Source organism: Galeopterus variegatus, unplaced genomic scaffold (assembly GCF_000696425.1).
Source record: "Galeopterus variegatus unplaced genomic scaffold, G_variegatus-3.0.2 Scaffold27, whole genome shotgun sequence".
NCBI lineage: Eukaryota > Metazoa > Chordata > Mammalia > Dermoptera > Cynocephalidae > Galeopterus > Galeopterus variegatus.
Window position 1 is genome coordinate 900,152 of NW_007726138.1, and position 19,957 is coordinate 920,108.

Here is a 19,957-nt window from a genome sequence, read left to right on the forward strand (position 1 = left end):
TTCTAAGATACCGAAGTTTCATTTTCTTGCCTCAAAACTTTTAACAGAATTGGAAATTGGAGGCAGAACCCTTAGTGGTGGTGTGTGTACATGTGTGTGGGGGGGTGGGGGGATGGGGGAGTGGGAGGGATTGTGATGTCAGTTGTACACAGAAAAAAATTGTATGAAGGATTGGCTACAGGAGGCAAGACATCTAGTTCTGCTAGTTGGGCACAGTTTCAGTTGGTTTTTTTGTAGTTCTAGAGACAAAGAAAAAGTTATTCCAGGTATAGGAGCTAGGATCGATAACCTGTTTCTGAACCATCTCATTTTCCTATTCGTATTTATCTCACAAAACAAAAGAATGTGGTAGCATGTGACATTGTACCAATGCCTATGTATGAGGGTACTTCAAAAAGTTTGTTGAAAAATAGAATTGATAGATAATACAAATATTTCCATGAACTTTTTGAAGTACCCTCATAATGACATAAATCTTTACTTTCCCCAAGAAAATTTTTCAGTGTCGCAAGTGGCTTTCTACAGTATCCATTCAAGCTTCATTTACATTTTTAGAACCAAACACATTTATTTGTAGAAACCGTGTAATAAAAATAAAAATGAAAGATTATACCAAGAATCAGAACCTAGATTTTAATACTCGCTCTGCAATTAAAGCAATTCAATGACTTTGGCAATTTATTTAACCTCCCTGGAAGTAAGCTCTCATACTTTGAAAATGTGGAGCAAAGGAAGAGAGGATATAAGGAAAGGCTGGTTAATGAACACAAAATCACAGCTAGATAGGAAAAATAAGTTCTAGTAGTCTACAGTGGTGCTAGGCATCTATAATTAACAATAATTTATTGTATGTTCTCAAATGGCTTGAAGAGAAGAGCTCAAATGCTCTCATCACAGAGAAATGGCAAATTTTTTGCGATGATGAATATGCTAATTACCCTGAATTGATAATCACACATTGCATATACATTATTGAAATATGACTTGGCACCCCAGGAATGTGTATAATCAATATGTGTCAATTTAAAAATAAATTTAAAAATTTTAAAAAGGACTGTTATAGTTAGAGGAATTTTAAAAAATTAATATAATCATTTATTCATATAGTACCCCCAAATTTTTCTTATTTTTAAACTGCAGGCTAATGTTTCATCAGATCACCTTGTAATAACACAAACCCCTTCCACTGTGGTACTTACATGTAATTTAGTTTCGCCAAATGTTTGTCAACTGCCATGCAACTGGCTTCATTTCAGATTCCGTTCTAATATTCGAAACCACTGAGACCTGAATGCTGGATTTTTCACCATTCCCTTCCTTCCTATCCCAAATACAGTCATATTTCCTTGTCTGTCCTAAGTAGGAGCGTACTTCAAAAAGTTCGTGAAACAATAGAATGAGATAATACGAATCTTTCCGTGAATTTTTTGAAGTACCTTCTTCTTTTCATCACTAGTCATTTCACTAATTAAGTGCTTTGCATAGATAGGTACAATTATTTTGCACATATAACCAATTTTTTATAATTTAAAAAAGAACATTGCCATGCCTGTAACAGTCTTGTTTAGATAGACACAGAAGTAAGTATTTCATATGACACCATTTTAAAATCGGCAGCCTGGGAGCAGTTTCTGTTTACTGCATGTAGCACAACACCATTAACTGAACTGTGTTACTGGTATTCTTCAAATCAGGGCTCAAAACAAAAACAGGAAGGTGCTACTTTTTCTGCAGTGTAAGAGGTTCAAGTGAGAAAGTTCTTATGAAAATCTTCTAAAACAGTAAAAAGTCCTATATTCAAATAAAAAAGAAAGCAGGAGAAGTTGTTATGGTTTTCGAAATTATCATTAACGTTTGTTCATTTACAAGTATTGGGTACTAGGCACTGTGTTAGATGCTGGGGACCTCTGGCAAGGTAAGATATATTCTTTTATTAGTTCATGCAATAAGTATTTATCCTGAGGGCAATATGAGGACACTGAGGGCTTTTATGCAGATGTAAGAGAATCAAATTTGTGTTTTAGAAAGATTTTCTGTCTCTACCACAATATTAAGAATGGCACAAGACAGAAATTCGGTTTATAAAACAGAATGGGTAAGACAGAGGAGGAGGAAATTCTGAGACCATGAAACATAAGACATCCAGAAAATAACGCATCATGAGGCAGGCAGACAGAGCAGCACATTGTCTCCTTTCGCAAAGAGCAATGAACAGAATAGCCTACTAGAAACAAATTTCCTTTACCTATGATTTAGGCGTTCATCAGATGTTATTTTAAAAATTTGCCACAAATTTCAATGTAATACCTTTGATATGGGGTTTGAATTCAATTAAAAGGTATTAATAATCATTATCACATTGAAATTTATACCCTTAAAATGGAATCTTTACGTATTATGAAAAATAACTCCTAAATGATCTTAAATCTTTGACTGTTACAGAACCGTTTTTCTGTAATTGATATATTCAAATAAAGACAATAAGTCAAAATAATTACATGAAAAAAGATGGCTTATTAAAGCAGGCAGAAATTTATTAAGAGGGTTTATTCATTCAACAAAGACTTAATGTTCCAGGCTCTATGCTTAGGACACAAAAATGTGGTCCCTACTCTCAAGGAGCCCATAGTCATCAAAAATACAATGAAACAGCAAATAATTATAGTGCATTATTTCGTGCCATCAAAGAAGGGGGACTGTAGCCTGTGGAGGCTTCATCAAGAAAGGGATAGTTGAGCTGGATTCTGTAGCATGAGCTGAAATCGGGGAAGAGATTAACAGGGGTACACATTTGGTAATGGAAATGAGGTGGTGGTGGAATAGGCACTTCAGGTGGAAAGGAAAAAAAATGATTCAGAGGAATTAAAAATTATATGTATCATTTTTCTTTTTAGGAATAAACACGTAGTTTTAAGTGACTGGAGTAAAAGGTGCTTGGAAGGGGGTGGAGGATAATGAGGCTGGAAGGTAGACTGAGGATAGAGATGATGTGACAAAGAGATAGGACTCTGTCCTGTAGATAATGGGAAGGACTCAGAGTTTTAAAGCTGGAACAAAGTTGGATTGAGGCTTGATCAGATATGATTTATGAAAGCTATGGGAGACAATGAAAAGTTATAACAATGCTGTATTTAACTTCCAGAACATGTATAATCTCACGCTTACAGCAAGATCCCCACAGTTCTATATGAAAAGTCATAATCAACAAAGAACAGAAGTCTCATTGCTGTATATACATGAAACACCACGGATATGGACAAAACTTTAGCCTCCGGTAGAAGGTGGGTGTATAATAAAACATTAGTGACTACAGAAGGTGAAAGAAAAAAACTTAATCACTACCTAGTGTTTGCTTTCGATCATTTAAAAATAACGTCATGTTCTAGAGAAGGAAAAAATGAAACAATACAGAGCAGCAGCCCTCAGGTCTTCAGTCCCACACACTTGCGTCCTGATACTATGACTCAGGCCACTCACACACAAGTACCTGTGGACCAAAGAGAAGGATGGCTGCTCAGAAAGTCAGAAGCCACTTCAACAGTAACCCTGGGGGCATCTGGGTACTTCAAGCATGAATGGGGTTTAAACAACAGTAGTCTTAGTACATACTTGAGAACTACATACTTTCAAAGTTCATTATGATTTGGAGAACCATTGGGAAATGCTAAGACAAATCCTTCTTTGAATTAATAAGAAATGAAAGCAGTGATACTAGGAATAAAGGACAAAGATACTCATTTGGAAATCTCAATATATAATTTTTCAGTATCAATGAAAATTTTAAATGTGTATATCCTTTACCCAACAATTCTGCTTCCAGGATTTTATTCTACAGCAATAAGGGCACAAGTCCATAGCAATATATGTATGAAGATGTTTAATGCAAGATCCTTTCTAATGGCAAAAATCAGAAGCATACGGAATGCCCATCAGAAGGGGAATGATTAAATGATGTGGCGTCCATATAATGAGATTCGGAAGACTGAGGTACTGGGCATATTATTGTGTGGAAAAAAGCGCAGCCCAATACAAATAGTATGATTCCAATAAAAAATGTGTGTGTGTGTGTGTATAGCATAGAAAATAATCTATGAGGGTATACCTCCAGTTGTTAACAGGAGCTTCTTCTTAGGATATGTGAGTGTGGGGGAAACACATACTTGGATTTATCACTTTTTAAAATAGTAGGGTTACCTGGGATTTTTAGTGTCTAATCCCAAAATCAGTTATAATTTTCTATTAAATATCACTCTATTATATTGTGCCTTGCCTTATTGTTTAGTTTCTGTATTTAATTTCTAATTTAAATATTAACTCTCCCTCTACTAATTTGGCCTTTCTTAGACATCTCTATTCTATGACAAGAACTACCTTATTACTTTTAAAGACTGACAAATAAACTTTTATATAATCTGATAGCAAAGATTTTGGTTTAGAAGAGTTTACAAAGTTTAGGGAAGAGCTGAGTTTAGCAGCCTGAGCAAAGAGCTGAGGATGTTCACAAAATTCCTAGCCCTCCCAATCACTTGGGAATAGTAATAGCATCAGTCAGTCTTCATGGCATCACATAAGGAAACGTGGTGCTGCAAGAGAAGTGCTGAACACCACATCTGGCTCGTGGCTGTGGGGTGGGGGTGAGGCGTTCCGTAACTGTCAGCCGTCATCACTGTTGTTTATACATACCACACTCATTTATAACTTAATGATCTAGATGACCTTAATCACAGAGATTACTTTATTACTTTTGATATCCTTCAGGTCTACCCAAGGTGCTCAACAAACGTTTGTTGAATCAAATAATTGACATCTGTAATAAAATAATGGAGGCCTACCACTTGGGGTCCTTTTGAGGATAAACAAGTTAATGTTAACTAACTGATTAGAACAGTGCCTGGTACATACTATGTTCTATATAAAATGTTTGCTGTTTGAGGTCCTCGGTTCTTTTACTGCCATATCAAAATCAAAAAGGCATCACATTTTTTGGTCTTATAATCCATTTGGCAGCAAAACCTGACCTGAACTATTTGTAGTTATTATTTATCTCACCTAGAGTAAATATTTTGTGTCACTCCAGACTCTACTGGAAATGCTATATAATATAGCGTATGTGCCATAATATCTTTTGGAAACCATAAAAATTCTGAGTTCTTAAATGCATTTGGTACTAAAAACTTTGGAATAAGGAACTAGAGACAAGTAGTATCTTTGAAAAATACTGTAATATAGGCTTCAGGAGCATAACTAGGGATATTTGGCTTTGGTAGAAACTGAGCATAGGAAAAATTGATCTGTTGAAAAGGTGACATCTGAAACTTCTAAAATGCAGATTAAAAACAGATGACTAAACAGCTATTAGCAAATTAAGTAAATGTCCTCTAGCCTGCATTCATTCCAGTTATTACCCTTTTATTCTTACACCATGAAAGGTGATCTTTCTCCCAGTCAAGGCTAATTCTGTTCCCTCCTGCTGCCTTCTCAGCGACCTCATCCTGTGGGTTAGCAGCTCTTTCTTATATCCTCAGCCTCTCCCTCTACACCAGCTCTAATCATTAACATTCAAACACGCTTAAGTCTCCTCCATCATAAATATTCTTCTGACATCCAAAGTTATCTTCGGTAGCCACCTTATCTTCTTCTTGAAACACTGCATATATCTATTATATCCTTTTCTTTTCTTTTTCTTGTTTCTGTTCCTCAATCCAAGACAGTGTGGCTTTCATCCTCACCACTGCAGTGAAGTTGCTCATTAGGTTCACCGACAAGGTCAATGGACCCTTTCATGATGTTACTTGACCTTACAGTAGCAGGCACTGTTCACTGCTCCTTCCTCCTTAATGCTTAGGATTCTATGTAGGTCATTTTACCTTCATACTCTAGACTCTCTTTGGATGTTCACAGTAAATTCCATGATGTCAATTATCACTCATTAGCTGACAGTCCCCAAATCTACATCCTGGTGCCCTGTTCTCTCTCCTGAACTCAGACACTGTCTACTAGACATCTCTGTTTGGATGTCCCTCAGGTAACCAAACTCAGGCTGAAACTGAATTTACCTTTTTCCCCAAACCTGTACACCGAGTCCTCCTGGGTTCCCCATGCAGGGAATGGTACAACAACCAGCCACTTGTCAACGAGTCTAGGAGTCATCTTTAATTCCTCCCTCTCCTTCACCTGCATTTTTTTTTTTTAAACATAATCAGTCACCAAGTCCTGCCAGTTCAACTTCCAAAATGTCCCTAGAATCTATCAGAATGATCACCTCTACTTCAGGCCACAGACATTTCTAGCTTAGATTACTACATCAAATCCTTTACACGGTTCTGCCTCCCATCTTGATTGCAGCTAATCCATTTTCGAAAGTGCAACCAGAGAGGTCTTTCTTACTTCAAGTGTCATCAAGTCTCTCTCTTGTTAAAACCCTCAAAAGCTTCAAAATATCCTTAAAATAATGTCCATACTCATTCATAGAGCCGTATGCCTTATGACTCTCTTCCTCAAACTCTGTATTCTATTGAGCAATCAACAAATATTTCTCAAATGCCTGCAATGTGCTAAGCATGTTCTGGGATTTGAGGATACAGCAGTGAACCAGCCAAAGCTGTAGACATCAGGAGCTTAAAACCTAGTGGCTGGGGATTGGGGAATACATATAAACAAACAAAAATATTCCAGATTCTCATAAGTGTTGTCGAGGTGGCGTGGGAGTATGCTGTGTCGGTTAGGGCATTCAGGTGACACCTTATTTAAGAGATCTGAGAATCTCAGCCAAAGATACGTCTAGAACACCCCTACTAATCTTTCAGTTCTCAGCTGAGACTTCAATTGGGAAGTCTTCCTGCTGCCTTGAGTCAGGTTGGCAGCAAATCCCAGAAGCTGCAAAGCATTGTGTGCTTACCCTGGCCATGCTCCACTCAGGGTGTCAGTGCCCATTACTTGTCTGGTTCCTCCCCAACAGGAGCAGGGCAATCTTGTGCCTGGTTACATCCCCAGTGCCTGGCATAGTGCTTACCATGATTGAGTTGCTCAATCTAGATTTCCTGAATGACAGATTAAGGAATTAATATTATTCAATAATTCTCCTGGTCTGAAGACTCAGCTCATTTCGAAGAGGGAAACAGAATATGTCCTTTGACAGGGTGTATTGGCTGATGGAAATGAGGAAAGTCCACATAAAACCCTTTATTCATAATTTCCATTTGCTTTATTATTATTAATGTGAATATTAAAGCATAAAAATCAATACCTAGATTCAATTAATCGTGTCTTTCAATTTATGCTTCTCTGTTATTTTTTAATTCCCAGGCTCTATAAAAATATGTAGCCTTTTTCTATGGGAAATTTTGAAATATGGAGTCACAGACTTCTTAAGTAAGACCTAATGATTCTTCAACTACGTTAAATATTCAACTACTGATGAAAAGTCAATAACTGCACAATTATCTTCCTTTTGACATTGTGGATTTCTGTACTCACACTGGGTAAGTTCTAAGGTCTTTTATCCATCTTTAATTCTAAACTCAAGATTGAATGTAAGAATGAAAAACATGATACCATATGCCGATTGATTTGCTGGTAGATAGATTACATCTGTCCTAAATGTTTCTTTGTTTCATATAACTCCACTTTTTAACTGCTCCAAGATAACAGAAAGATCCTCCCAAGGTCATACAAAATCTTTCAGGAAGTTAAAAGTCAAAGATAAGTGATTCCTTCGTGCTATTCATATTTGAAAATATATAAGTGAATAAATATATACGAAACAAAGAAACATTTAGGACAAATGTAATCTATCTACCAGCAAATCAATCGGCATATGGTATCATGTTTTTCATTCTTCCATTCAATCTTGAGTTTAGAATTAAAGATGGATAAGAGACCTTAGAACTTACCCACTGTGAGTACAGAAATCCTCAGTGTCAAAAGGAAGATAATTGTGCAGTTATTGACTTTTCATCATTAGTTGAATATTTAATGTAGTTGAAGAATCATTAGGTCTTACTTAAGAAGTCTGTGACTTCATATTTCAAAATTTCCCATAGAAAGATAAGTGATTCCTATGTGCTATCCATATTTGAAAATATATGTCTTCCTCTAATGCACTCTGAAGGCTTCCACTCAAACAAATGTTGCAGAGTAATGTACTGTTCCTATAATTCTCCACCACCCAGCATTTAAACAACTCTCCTAGTATGATGGTTTACATATAAAAGTTGTCTGGAAAACTGAAGACATGAGAAATAAAAGTAAATCAGGAGACATGACAGATTATTCCTCCAACTGAGGACAATTAACTTTAGTGACACCACAAAGGAAGCATTACAGTTCCCCAAATCTCAGCAAATATTGGCCCTTTATAAACCTGGCACCCAAATTTTCTATTTAATGTCAGCCTGTCAGACTAGCATAGCATAATTTTTAGACTACAGCTGATAGAGAATATCAAATACAACTCTGGTTCTGGAGTCAGAAAGTTGTAGCCAGAACTTCTCATTATGATTTTAAAGAGATGAAACCAGCTAATATACTTATGCATTCTACCTTATTTTCTATTAAGGCATTATTTCTAGGTCCACTTAATTAAAGTTAGTCTACTTGCTTTTGTCTCCTTAGTTCTGTTATTGTTTCTAGTTTATAGAACTTCGATGACAGGTGTTTCAAATCCTATGTCCTTCTCCAAAATGAGAGTTAATAGCTTTGCTTGAGTATAGAAATCTTAAAGAGCCAAGATAGAGGAGCAGATCTATGGATGAAGGTAAGAAAAAACAGCTTAGAATTCATTGGAAACAGGCAAAACAATTGTCAAGGAACTATCTAAACAATGACAAATAAGAACAAGAGAAACTAAAAAGATATATTGAAGGAAATTTTTAAAAATGTCACTTACTCTTAGTTCTTCCTTTGTATTGAAGCTATCAAGAAGCTGTTGATAATGTCTATCTGTCATTTGTCGTAGTAGTGACAGGAGACAAGCGACAAACTCCCCCTAATTAAGAAAAAAAAGGAAAGAAAAGAAAAAAAGCATCAGTGAACTGTGGGACAATTTCAAGTAGCAGAACATATATGTAATTGGAGGGCTGAAAGAGAAGAAGACAGAAAATGTAATTGAAGAAACAAGGAAAAATTACTTTTCAAGAAACATGAAAAAAATTACACCAAGGCACATTATAATTAAATTGCTTATAACGAGTCATAGAGAAAATCTTAACACTAGTCAGAAGGGAAAAAAAGGCACATTACATACAGAACAACAAAGGTGAGGATTAAAGAATATTTCTCTCAGAAACAACACAAGCTAAAAGACAACTGAGCAACATCTTTAGGATACTCAATGAGAAAAAAATACCCCTGCAAGTAGCAACCAGGATTTGTTCCCCCCACAAAAATATCTCTCACAAATGTAGTCAAAATAAAGACTTTTAAGACATACCAAAGCTTATTCTCAACTTCTATTCAACATTGTAATGAAGGTTCTAGCCAGTGCAATAAGGGAAGAAAAAGAAATCAGAAACACAAATCGAAAGGAATTTAAAAAAAGCTATCTTTATACATAGACAATATACTTATGTACATAGAAAACACCATAGAATCTACAAAGAACTACTAGAACTAATTAAGTGAGTTTATCAATCTTCCAGGATATAAGATTAATGTTAAAAATCAATTTTACTTCTACATACTAGAAATAAAGAATCAGAAAGTGAAATTTAAAATAATACCATTACAATATGAGAGGCATTAAAGAAGACCTAAATAAACGGATAGATATACTATGTTCATAGATTGGGAGATGCAATATTGTTAAGATGTCAATTCTCCCCAAATTGATATATAGACTCAATGCAATCCAAATCAATATCCCTGCTGGGACTTTTTTTGGAGTAGAAATCAATGAGCTGATTTTAAAATCTATGTAGAAATGCAAAGGACCTAGAGTAGTCAAAACACTTTAAAAAAGAAGAGCAAAATTAGATTTACACTAACTTTAAGACTTATTATAAAGCTATGGTAATCAGGATAGTGTGTTAACGGTGTCAAAACAGAAAAACAGATAAATGGAAGACAATAGCTAAAACAAGGAACAGCCCAAACATCTACCAACAAGGTTAATGAATAAACAAATTGTGGTATATCCATACAATGAAATACTATATAGCAATAAAAAGGAATGAACTGTTGACATACAAAGAACGTGGATGAAACTCAATTATATTACATGAAAGAAGCCAGAACCCCCTGCTCCCCAACATTCCCAAAACTAGACAATAATTACTGTATGGTTTCATTCATACAAAATTCTAAAAAATGCAAATATCTATAGTAACACATAAATTACTATAAAAAGCAGACCAGTAGTTGCTTCAGGATAAGACAGTATGAAGGGGCATGACAGAGGAAACAGAGAGGGGTGCAAGGAAGCTTCTGAGAGTGATGGACATGTTCATTATCTTGGCTGTGGTGATGGTTCATAGATATATACATATGTCAACACTAATCATATTGTACATTTTAAATAAGTGCAGTTTATTTTATCTCAATTTACCTCAAAAAACTTAAAAAAATAAGACATTATGAGAACACTGTGGTTTATGGAATGGCACTATGTTTAAGTTACTATGTACTTTGATTCATTATTGAGTTCATTCCTTGTTACAGCCTTGTTGGGTGAACACTATCAACTTCACTTTAAAGATAAGTTAATTGTCTTTTAAGTTTCAGAATTACCCCGGGTTCCACAGATAGAAAATGATGAAGCTGGGAAGGGAACCCAGGTATCTCTGGCTCTGGAAGTCTGCCCTCAGTGGCTCTTCCTCCTACTGCTCAGATTGATTTGATTTTATAGAAGAAACACACCTGAGTTTTTGGTCTATAATTCAAATATAAATAAGTATACAAGATTCTGTTAGTTAATAACCAATGTCCATACTTTTTAACCTCTCTATTGACATTTTGACTAAAAATGCAAATCCAGTTGATAGAAACCCATTCAGTTTTTCATCTCTTAGTCTTTCCACATCCTATCCACACTATCTCCAATACAGCTACCTGATTAATTTTCCTAAAATGTCTATGACAACACACCATCATGTCAATAGCGAAATAACCTGAAGTTGGACAATTACATATTATTTATGATAATTTTAGTAATAACAGGAAAAATTATTCAATAGTGAATAGACTTTCATATTAAGCCTTTGTAGTCAATGTACATAGGTGAATACCCCTTTGAATACAGGTTATTAACTATTTGTATTTGTCATATCTGGCTTAGGCTCACTGCAAATAATTTATTATCATGACATAATCTCCAGCACATTTATGATGTATTGTCAATCCCAACAACTACTCTACAATGTCATTTTATTTGTTCACTTAATCTATTTAGAGACTCTAAGCACATTCAATGGTGTTAGGAGGCCTAGATGTCCAATATTTTACTGATGTATTTTTCATTCATAATGTAATTTTCTTTCTTTTTAAGATATTTTAAGGATGTGTCTATATGAAAACCCTAGACTCACAATCTGTTAAAAAGAATAAATAAAAAACCATCACTGGGGCCGGCCCGGTGGTGCACTGCTACAGTGCGCCGCTTGGGAAGCGCAGCGGTGCTCCCGCCGAGGGTTCGGATCCCACATACAGACTGGCCACTCACTGGCTGAGCGAGGAGCAGGGGCAACACCGAGGGTTGCGATCCCATAGCCGGTCCTGGTCCGGTACGGGCGCAACACTGAGGGTTGCGATCCGTTGCCAGTCACGAAAAAAAAAAAAAAAAAAAAAAAAAAAAAAAAAAAAAACCATCACTGGCCAAGATTCACTTAGTTTGAGGGAGAATTTCTTACATACAAATTGCCTTTAAAACTCAATAGTGTCCAGTGACCATTTTATGCATAGATTAAAAGGAAAATGGGCATTTCTATCAATAATGGCATATAACCAGAGTATAAGATGGCTACAACAACAGTCTTTAAGAAACTTTCTGTTATACGCATGCATGATTTTTTCCAAATTTTTCCTACAGAATTCTCCCACCTTTCCCCCTCCCCCAACCACAAACCAACAGTACACGAAAACGTTCGATAAGCACACCAGAGTATCTGTCTTAGACATGGTCTATGCTGAGCTGAGTCACCTGCATTATCAATGGTGCTTAACAGAATTTTACGCAAAGAAGCACTGATAACTTGGAAGGAAATCCAGAGTCCAATTCGTTGAGGGTGAGAGGCCAATGGCCATTTATTCTGCTTTATAAAATCTGCTTCTATGTACGATTGGATTTTTGAAAGGAACCGATTACAATGGTGCTTTTTAAAATCCAGCTAGAGAGAGCATTTTAAAGTTGAAAGAACAGTTGGTAGAAGAACAAAAAAGTACAATCCTTTTAAATTGTAAAAATAAGGCTACTGTTATCTAGAATTATGATACAGTGGAAACCAGTCCTTGTGCTGGTACAGCTGGGATGCAGGGTTAACAACCACAGTACTTGCAGAGATCTGGAAAAATTCATCATGATACATTTGTGGGAACTGCTTTTATTCACAGTGTGCCCGCTTATCATGGGTGCTTTTTCATATTATGTGTATGCAAAGACTGAAAAAATGTTGAATGTAGGACCACCATGTAAAGATTCCCTATTCAGAGAGCCTGTTCTCTGTGAGAAAATGATGAAGAAATTAGACACATAGCAACCTGGATGAATCTCGAGAGAACTATGCTGAGTTTAAAAAAAAAAAAAGCCAATGACAAAGATCAGATACTGTATGATTTCATTTATATAACATTCTTGAAATGACAAAACTACAGAAATAGAGAACAGAGTACAGAGTTGTGGTTGTCAAGGATTAAGGAGAACATAGAGGTGGGAGGGAAGTGGGTTTGGCTATAAAAGGGCAAGACATATTGGCTGGCCACCAAAAAAATAAAATAAAATAAAAATAAAAGGGCAACATGAGGAATCCTTGGGGTGATGGAAATAGTTTGTATTTTGATTGTATTAATGTCAGTATTCTGGTTATGGTTATTGTACCAGAGTCCTGCAATAGTTTACCATTGGGGAAACTCTTACAACTGCATGTGACATTTATTGAAAAATAAAAAGTTTGGGCCGGCCCGGTGGCGCACTGGAGAGTGCGCCGCTTGAGAGCGCGGCGGCGCTCCCGCCAAGGGTTCGGATCCCATGTGGAGACCGGTTCCTGCTCACTGGCTGAGCGTGGTGCGGGCGCAGCGTCGAGGGCTGCGATCCCATTGCCGGTGCCCGGTACGGGCGTGACACCGAGGGTTGCAATCCCGTTACCGGTCAGTAAAAAAGCCAAAAAGGAAAAAAATAAAAGAAAAATAAAAAGTTTAATTAAAAAACAAATTCAAAACAAAAAACCCCAAACCTTCAAACTTATGATGAACTCTGGTGGCATTAAGCAGCAGCAGCAGCAACATGTTCTGAACATTTGCTATGGATCAGGTAGTGTGCTAAGGGCATGAAGCAAAGCCCAGGAAGTAGGTACCATTTTACAGATGAAATTCCATTAGACCAATAAGAAATTGTTTACTCTTTTCTTCTAATGAGGCAGTGCAGCTATTACATACATTAGGAAGTTTTTTTACTTGTTAAAAGAAAGAGTTTAACTTTACTTCCCAAACCCGGAACTCAGATTCCCTCAGGTAAATCTCATCTCTGAAAGCAGATAGAATAAAATTCAACACACAATGGCTATCGTGAAACAGCCAATGCAGGCAGGAGAGCCAGGGTAGACTTTTCATTCTTTTAAGTAAAAATAAAATTTATTGTCATCAGGATCGAGGCAAACAATCTTAAGACGGCAGTTCCATAGTATACTGTATGTAAAAATGATGGCAAAAGACTGACATTTTTGTACATAATCTGTATGGGAAAACTATATCATCTACTGCAATTTCTGCAAATAATATCACTTGCTTGGAAGAATAATCTTAGTAAAACTTAAAAAAATTTCTTTTGATCAATTGAACGTGGGTTTTAAACAGAAATGTGTCTCTCTGTGTATGTATATATAAACTATGAGATATATTATTGAATATTTCATATGAATTATGTTATATTTGACTCATAAAATGGTGGCCCTTGAAGACACCTTATAATTTACCAAGTCAAACTTTCTCATTTCAAACTGAAGCCTGGAGCCTGGAAATGTTAAGATCCTGACTAGTCATGATAAAAAATGCAGAATTAGAACTCAGGGCCCCTGACTCCCATTGCTCTATTTCAATGTTCTCACTTCCTTAAACAATTTGATGGGTGAAAAGTTACCAAGTTAACTGGGGATATAAAATCATAGATTAATTTAAATCAGACAAAGTAAGAACTAATATCAAAGTTGGCTTTCTGAAATTAAAAACTGCTCTTTCCATGATCTTTTAACAAACATACTTCATTTCCTAATTTCCTCATAAAATGAAGGTAACCTCACATATATTTAAATGCTCATTGGTTAGTCTGCCAAGGTGAGATTTCCCAGATTCTTACAGCAACCCACTCCCAAAGTGGCTGAAGCTTTCACAAGCACAACTAGGCCCTGTCCCGTGTCCCATGGCTTTGTGATCTTACAGTGACGTCCTGGAACTGGAGCCGTATTGCCGAGCTGGATGGCTGAGGGCGGCTGGTGATCTCCAGTATGGTTCTCAGCAGGATGTCCAGCAAGCTGGCCACAATCACATCTATTTCCTCCAACACGGACTTTTCCTTAAGAGAAAACAATAATGTGTTCAGGAAATCGTAGCTTAATATGTACATTAATCTTTCTTTAACAGAAAAGGGGACAAAGCCCATTTCCAAATATAGAATTAAAGAGTCACAGAACTCGAGAGCTTGAGAGACCTAGACCTCACCCATGTGAACGACCTTCTTTTACAGAAAACCAAGGCATGGAGAAGTTAATATCTTACCCAAGAGTACACAACTTGGCTGTGCAAGGGATACCCGAGACACAAATAAAAGGTGGGTGTTATGGGTTAAATGTGTCTCCCAAAGGTTCATGTATTGGAAACCTAATCCCCACTGTAACTGTGTTAAGAGGGTGGGAAATCATATTATGGTAACTGAAAAGTGGGGCCTTTAAGAGCTGATTAGATTGTGAGGACTGGACCATTGTAAATAGATTAATCCTCATTGATAGTTTAATGGGTGGTAATTGGCATGGTTATGATGGCTTTAAAATGAGCAAGTGAAGAAGTTAGCTCTGTCTTGCTCAGGCCATTCACCATGTGTCACCCTGTGTCATTGTGGAGTCACCATTCAGAACAAAGCCTTCACCAGATGTGTTCCCTAGACTTTGGACTTTCCAGCCTCTGAAACTGTAAGAAATAAATTTTATTTCTTTATAAGTTACCTGTTTCAGGTATTTTGTTATAAGCAACAAAAACAGATTAATACAATAGGTGATGTCATGGAAAGCACACCAGACTAATTGAGAATATCAGTTATGCCCCTCACAGGGCATATGACCTTGGGAAAGTCAGTTCATCTCTCTGGGCCTGATTCCTTCCTGAAAGTCCATCATCCTGGTTCTTAAAGTCTACAATTCCTTGGTTCCATTTTTTTTTTTTTTTATTGGAACATAGTTGATTGTACATATCTGCATGGGGTACAACATAGCATATCAATACCTGTGTGCTATATGTGATGCACAATTCAGGATAATTAGTATATTCAACATTATATAATGTCATTGATTTTTGTGGTCCTTTACTAATTCTTCCCTTACCCCCTTCTCTTCCCCCTTTCCCACTTCTGGTAACTTCAGTTCTGTTCTCTTTTTTAAAAAGTTCAATGGATTATTGTGATTGAGCTCCCATTTATGAGTGAGGATATGTGAAATTTCTCTTTCTGTGCCTGGCATATTTTACTTAACATAATTTTCTCTAAGTTCATTCACGTTGCTGCGAATGGCAGTATTTCACTCTTTTTTTATGGCAGAGCAGTATTCCCGTGGGTAAATATACTGCATTTTCCTTATGCAGTCATCCAACAATAGACAATTAGGTTGGTTCCAAGTCTTGGGTATTGTAAATAGAGCTACGATAAATATGGGAGTGCAGGTATTGCTTCAACATTATGATTTCCATTCCTTTAGGTAGATACCCAGCAGCAGGACTGCTGGTTCATGTGGCAGTTCTATCTGTAGTTGCATGAGGAACCTCCATACTGTTTTCCATAATGGCTGCACTAATTTGGTCCCACCAACTATGTAGGAGGGTTCCCCTTTGTATTATTTCATTTTGTGTTGTTATACCAGAATTACCTGAGACTGGATAATTTATAAAGAAGAGAGGTGTTTTTTTTTTTTTTTTTCCATTTTTGTCTTTTTCCATGTCCGGCAACGGATTGCAACCCTCAGTGTCACGCCCGTACCGGACTGGGACCGGCAACAGGATCGCAACCCTCGGTGTTGCTCCCGCCCCTCGCTCAGCCAGTGAGCGGGAACCGGTATGTATGTGGGATCCGAACCCTCGGCGGGAGCGCCACCACGCTCCCAAGCGGCGCACTGTAGCAGTGCGCCACCGGGCCGGCCCCCAGAAGAGAGGTTTATTTGGCTTATGATTCTGGGACAGCTGCATCTGGCACGGGCCTCAGGCTACTTCTACTCATGGCGGAAAGTGGCAGGGAGCTGCTGGGTACAAGCAGATCACATGGCAAGGGAAGCAAGAGGGAGGAAGCAAGAGAGAGAGAGAGGAGGTGCCAGGGTCCTATAAAAAATAAGCTTTCGTGGGAATTAATAGAGCGAGAACTCACTCATTACTCTCCCCTCCCCCAGGGAGAGCATTAATCCATTCATGAGGGATCCGCCCCCATGACTCAATCAGTTTCCAACACTGCCACATTGGGGATCAAATTTCCACATGAGTTTTGGAGGGGACAACACATCCAAACTCCATCACCCTTTCTCCACATCCTCACCAGCAGTTGTTATTCTCTGTCTTTGTGATAATGGCTTGTCTATCTTGGGTGAAATGGTATCTCAGTGTGGTTTTGATTTCCACTTCCCTGATGCTGAGTGATGTTGAGCATTTTTTCATGTGTCTGTTGGTCTTTTGTATGTCTTCCTTGGTTCCAGATTGTGCTTACATTTACTCTTCTCAACACTGGAATTACACAGGTCATTTTCCAAAACTTTAAGTGCAAAAGACTGTTCCTATAAAAAATATTTTAAAAATCCCTACATGTAAATATTAGGAAATGGTGTTCAGTCTGGGCAAATACTCTTAGCTACAGAGTGGCTAAAGTCAGTCAGTGGCCATGGGGGAGACTGCTTTCCTGAAACAAAGTTAATACTATCCAAGCCCACATGACTTAAGAAAGAAACCCACATTGCTCTGTACTGACTGTTTGTAGTGGATTTGGGTTCTTAGCATATCTGCACAAGACAACACTCTTCGTACAAATGTGCCCTACCAAGGAGATTGCTCATTGCACTCATACTTTTACAAAGTGTGAGTTTGAAAGAGCCTTTTGGCTAGGATTTTATGAGAAACTTTCTTACACTTGCAAGAAAACTACCAAGATTTCTAGTCCCAGTGAGTTGGTTTCTGCTCTAGGTTCCCTATCAGCTAAATCCAAAAACTGACTGCAACTTTCAAATTGAAATAGACAAGGAAAAATACAAAGAGATCATCCCCAATTCTGTTTCTATTTGTTTTTGGTGTTGTGTAGTAAACTATCTAACTTACTTTTTACTCTGAACAATTATAATTTGGAAAAGCATTCCAACAAGGCATGGCATGGTTATTATTTATTGAATTGTACAGAGTTTTGAAGCAGAACTAATGCCTCTCCCTGTCACCACTGTTCTATCCATTACCAGATAACCCTTGGGGACTGGATCATGGGGGTAGGTAAAATTCAATTGCCCCTTTCCATGCAGTTTCCTGTTAGCACACTTTTAGATACAGAGCTTCTAGCCTTTTTCTCTCAAGTGCCAATTGTGTGCCCACACTACTGGGGCTCTATCTCCACCACCTCCACTGGGGTGCCATCCCAGCTCAGTGACTGTCAGAAGCTGATCGTAAGACAAAAAAAGAGAAATCTGGAGGTAATAGGGAAGCAGAGAAATAGGAGCCTTAGAACTCACTGCCAAATTCTGCTTTGTAAAACCTGTTACCAATGAGTATAATACTTAATTAATGGCTGCAGATGGACAGAACTGTAATAGAACAACTTTCATATGTGAATTTCACATCAGACTCCTGAGCCATGGAAATGAATCCTCTGAGTTCTACCATTTATAAGCAAGCATGCAATTTTTCTCATTTTGCACTGTACTCTCTAATGTAACTGCACTGCAGTCAAGAGTGAGGCACATCGACAGGAATCCCCAAAGCCACGACAACTTAGAGACTACTGTTGGGGCCAAGTCATGGTGATACTGCAAGATACCCCTAGTCTCTTGGGGCTGTCCTTTGCGTCTGTAGTCTCCATGGGACTGGGCCCAAGGGCCATGGCTGAGTTCTGAGCATCAGCATCAACATGCAGCCTTTCAAAGAGTGGACCAAAAACGACTTCACTTTGCAAGCAGCAATTTATTCTTGCCACAGAGCATTCATCTTATCAAGATTAAAGACACATGTGGGAGGCTTTGAGGTTTCTAATTTTTCTCACTCGGTATTCAGTTCTTCCTTAAAATACAAGTTTAGGGAACCTAGGTTATTCAGGGTTATAGCAATCCCACAAGGTTAAAAAAAATTCCTTCTGAGAATAAGCAAGAAGTCCAGCCCAGCTGGAAATAAAAGTGAGAGTCTCAGTGGGTTCCTCTATAGTGTGGTTTCTTTGTAGACGTTTACAATTTTATTTCCAGAAGCCATTCTGATGGAAACGACATACTATGACCTGTATTTACTTACTGAGCTGTTTTTCTTGATGAGACAAAATACGTTGCTAAGGATACGTGCACACATGATCAGGTCCTTCTGTTCTTGCAAGTGAATGTGGAGGTGATGTAACACGACAGGCAGGAGAATGTACCGGGAATCTGAAGAGAGACGAATCATGAGTGTCACATCTGTTAGAGTCCCACGCAAACACTGGGCAAATCCTTATCTACTTTTTAATCCAATTCTAATTGTTAAATTATTGACACATGTAGTTTCAAAGGGACTAATTTTTCAAGGTTTATATTGAAAAACAGTGGTTCATTTCTCAAACCCATGATTCCTGCACTCAAAAGGCATCTGACTCTTAGTTGAAATAGGTATTTTTTTTTTCAGTTGCTTGTTTTACTTTCAGATTTCTAAATCACATGCTTCTCTTCTAGTTTCTGAATTTTCATTGAGATAGACCATCTACTGACTTTGGTAAATGAAGATTTAGCCTTTTTTTCCCTCCCTCTTCCTCAGCCTCTCAAAATAGTTACATCACAATTTCTGGCTAAACTGACATCATTTCACCACCATTCTGATTGCCACCCCTTTGTACATGACCAGATTTTTGCTTTGTTTTGTTTCTCTCTCTCTCTGAAAGCATTTGGGAAATTATCTTTGTTCCTGGGAATTCAACATTTCATGATAAATGCCCTGCCTTGGCCCTTTCAATCTATAAACTCATGTCCTTTAGTTCTGGGAACCTGCCTTGAATTATTTCCAGGATTATTTCCTTCCATCTATTTTTTTCTGTCTTCTGTCTGGAACTTCATCATCCTGAATCTGTTCAAATTCTTCTACTTTTCTTGAATATTTTTCCATCTTTTTGTCCAACTTCCTTACTGTATCTTCTTTCTACCCTTTCTACTGAATTTTCTTGTTTATGCTGCCATACATTTCATTTCCAAGAGTTTCTTACTTCCAGGGTCAGAGTCATGGGCGTGCAACCTATGCAGTCACACAGGTCCCTGTGCTCAGAAGGCCCCATACTTGATTTAATGCTCTGCCACCTGGAAATTCTTAATTTTCAAACAACAAATCTTGCATTTTCATTATGTAGCCATTCCTGTTT

General features: G+C 37.5%; 1 protein-coding gene across 3 annotated transcripts in view; it reads right to left on the bottom strand.

The window, feature by feature from the left end:
* DOCK4 (dedicator of cytokinesis 4) overlaps positions 1–19,957 on the bottom strand; it is a 444,210-nt gene that overhangs the window by 88,998 nt on the left and 335,255 nt on the right. For all 3 annotated transcript variants that reach the window (XM_008569607.1, XM_008569604.1, XM_008569598.1), the window contains exons 24-26: positions 18,871–18,998; positions 14,582–14,716; positions 8,888–8,986 (exon numbers count right to left, since the gene is read on the bottom strand). In XM_008569607.1, coding sequence (XP_008567829.1) covers positions 8,888–8,986; positions 14,582–14,716; positions 18,871–18,998 — 362 coding nt within the window. The remainder of the gene's footprint in view (positions 1–8,887; positions 8,987–14,581; positions 14,717–18,870; positions 18,999–19,957) is intronic.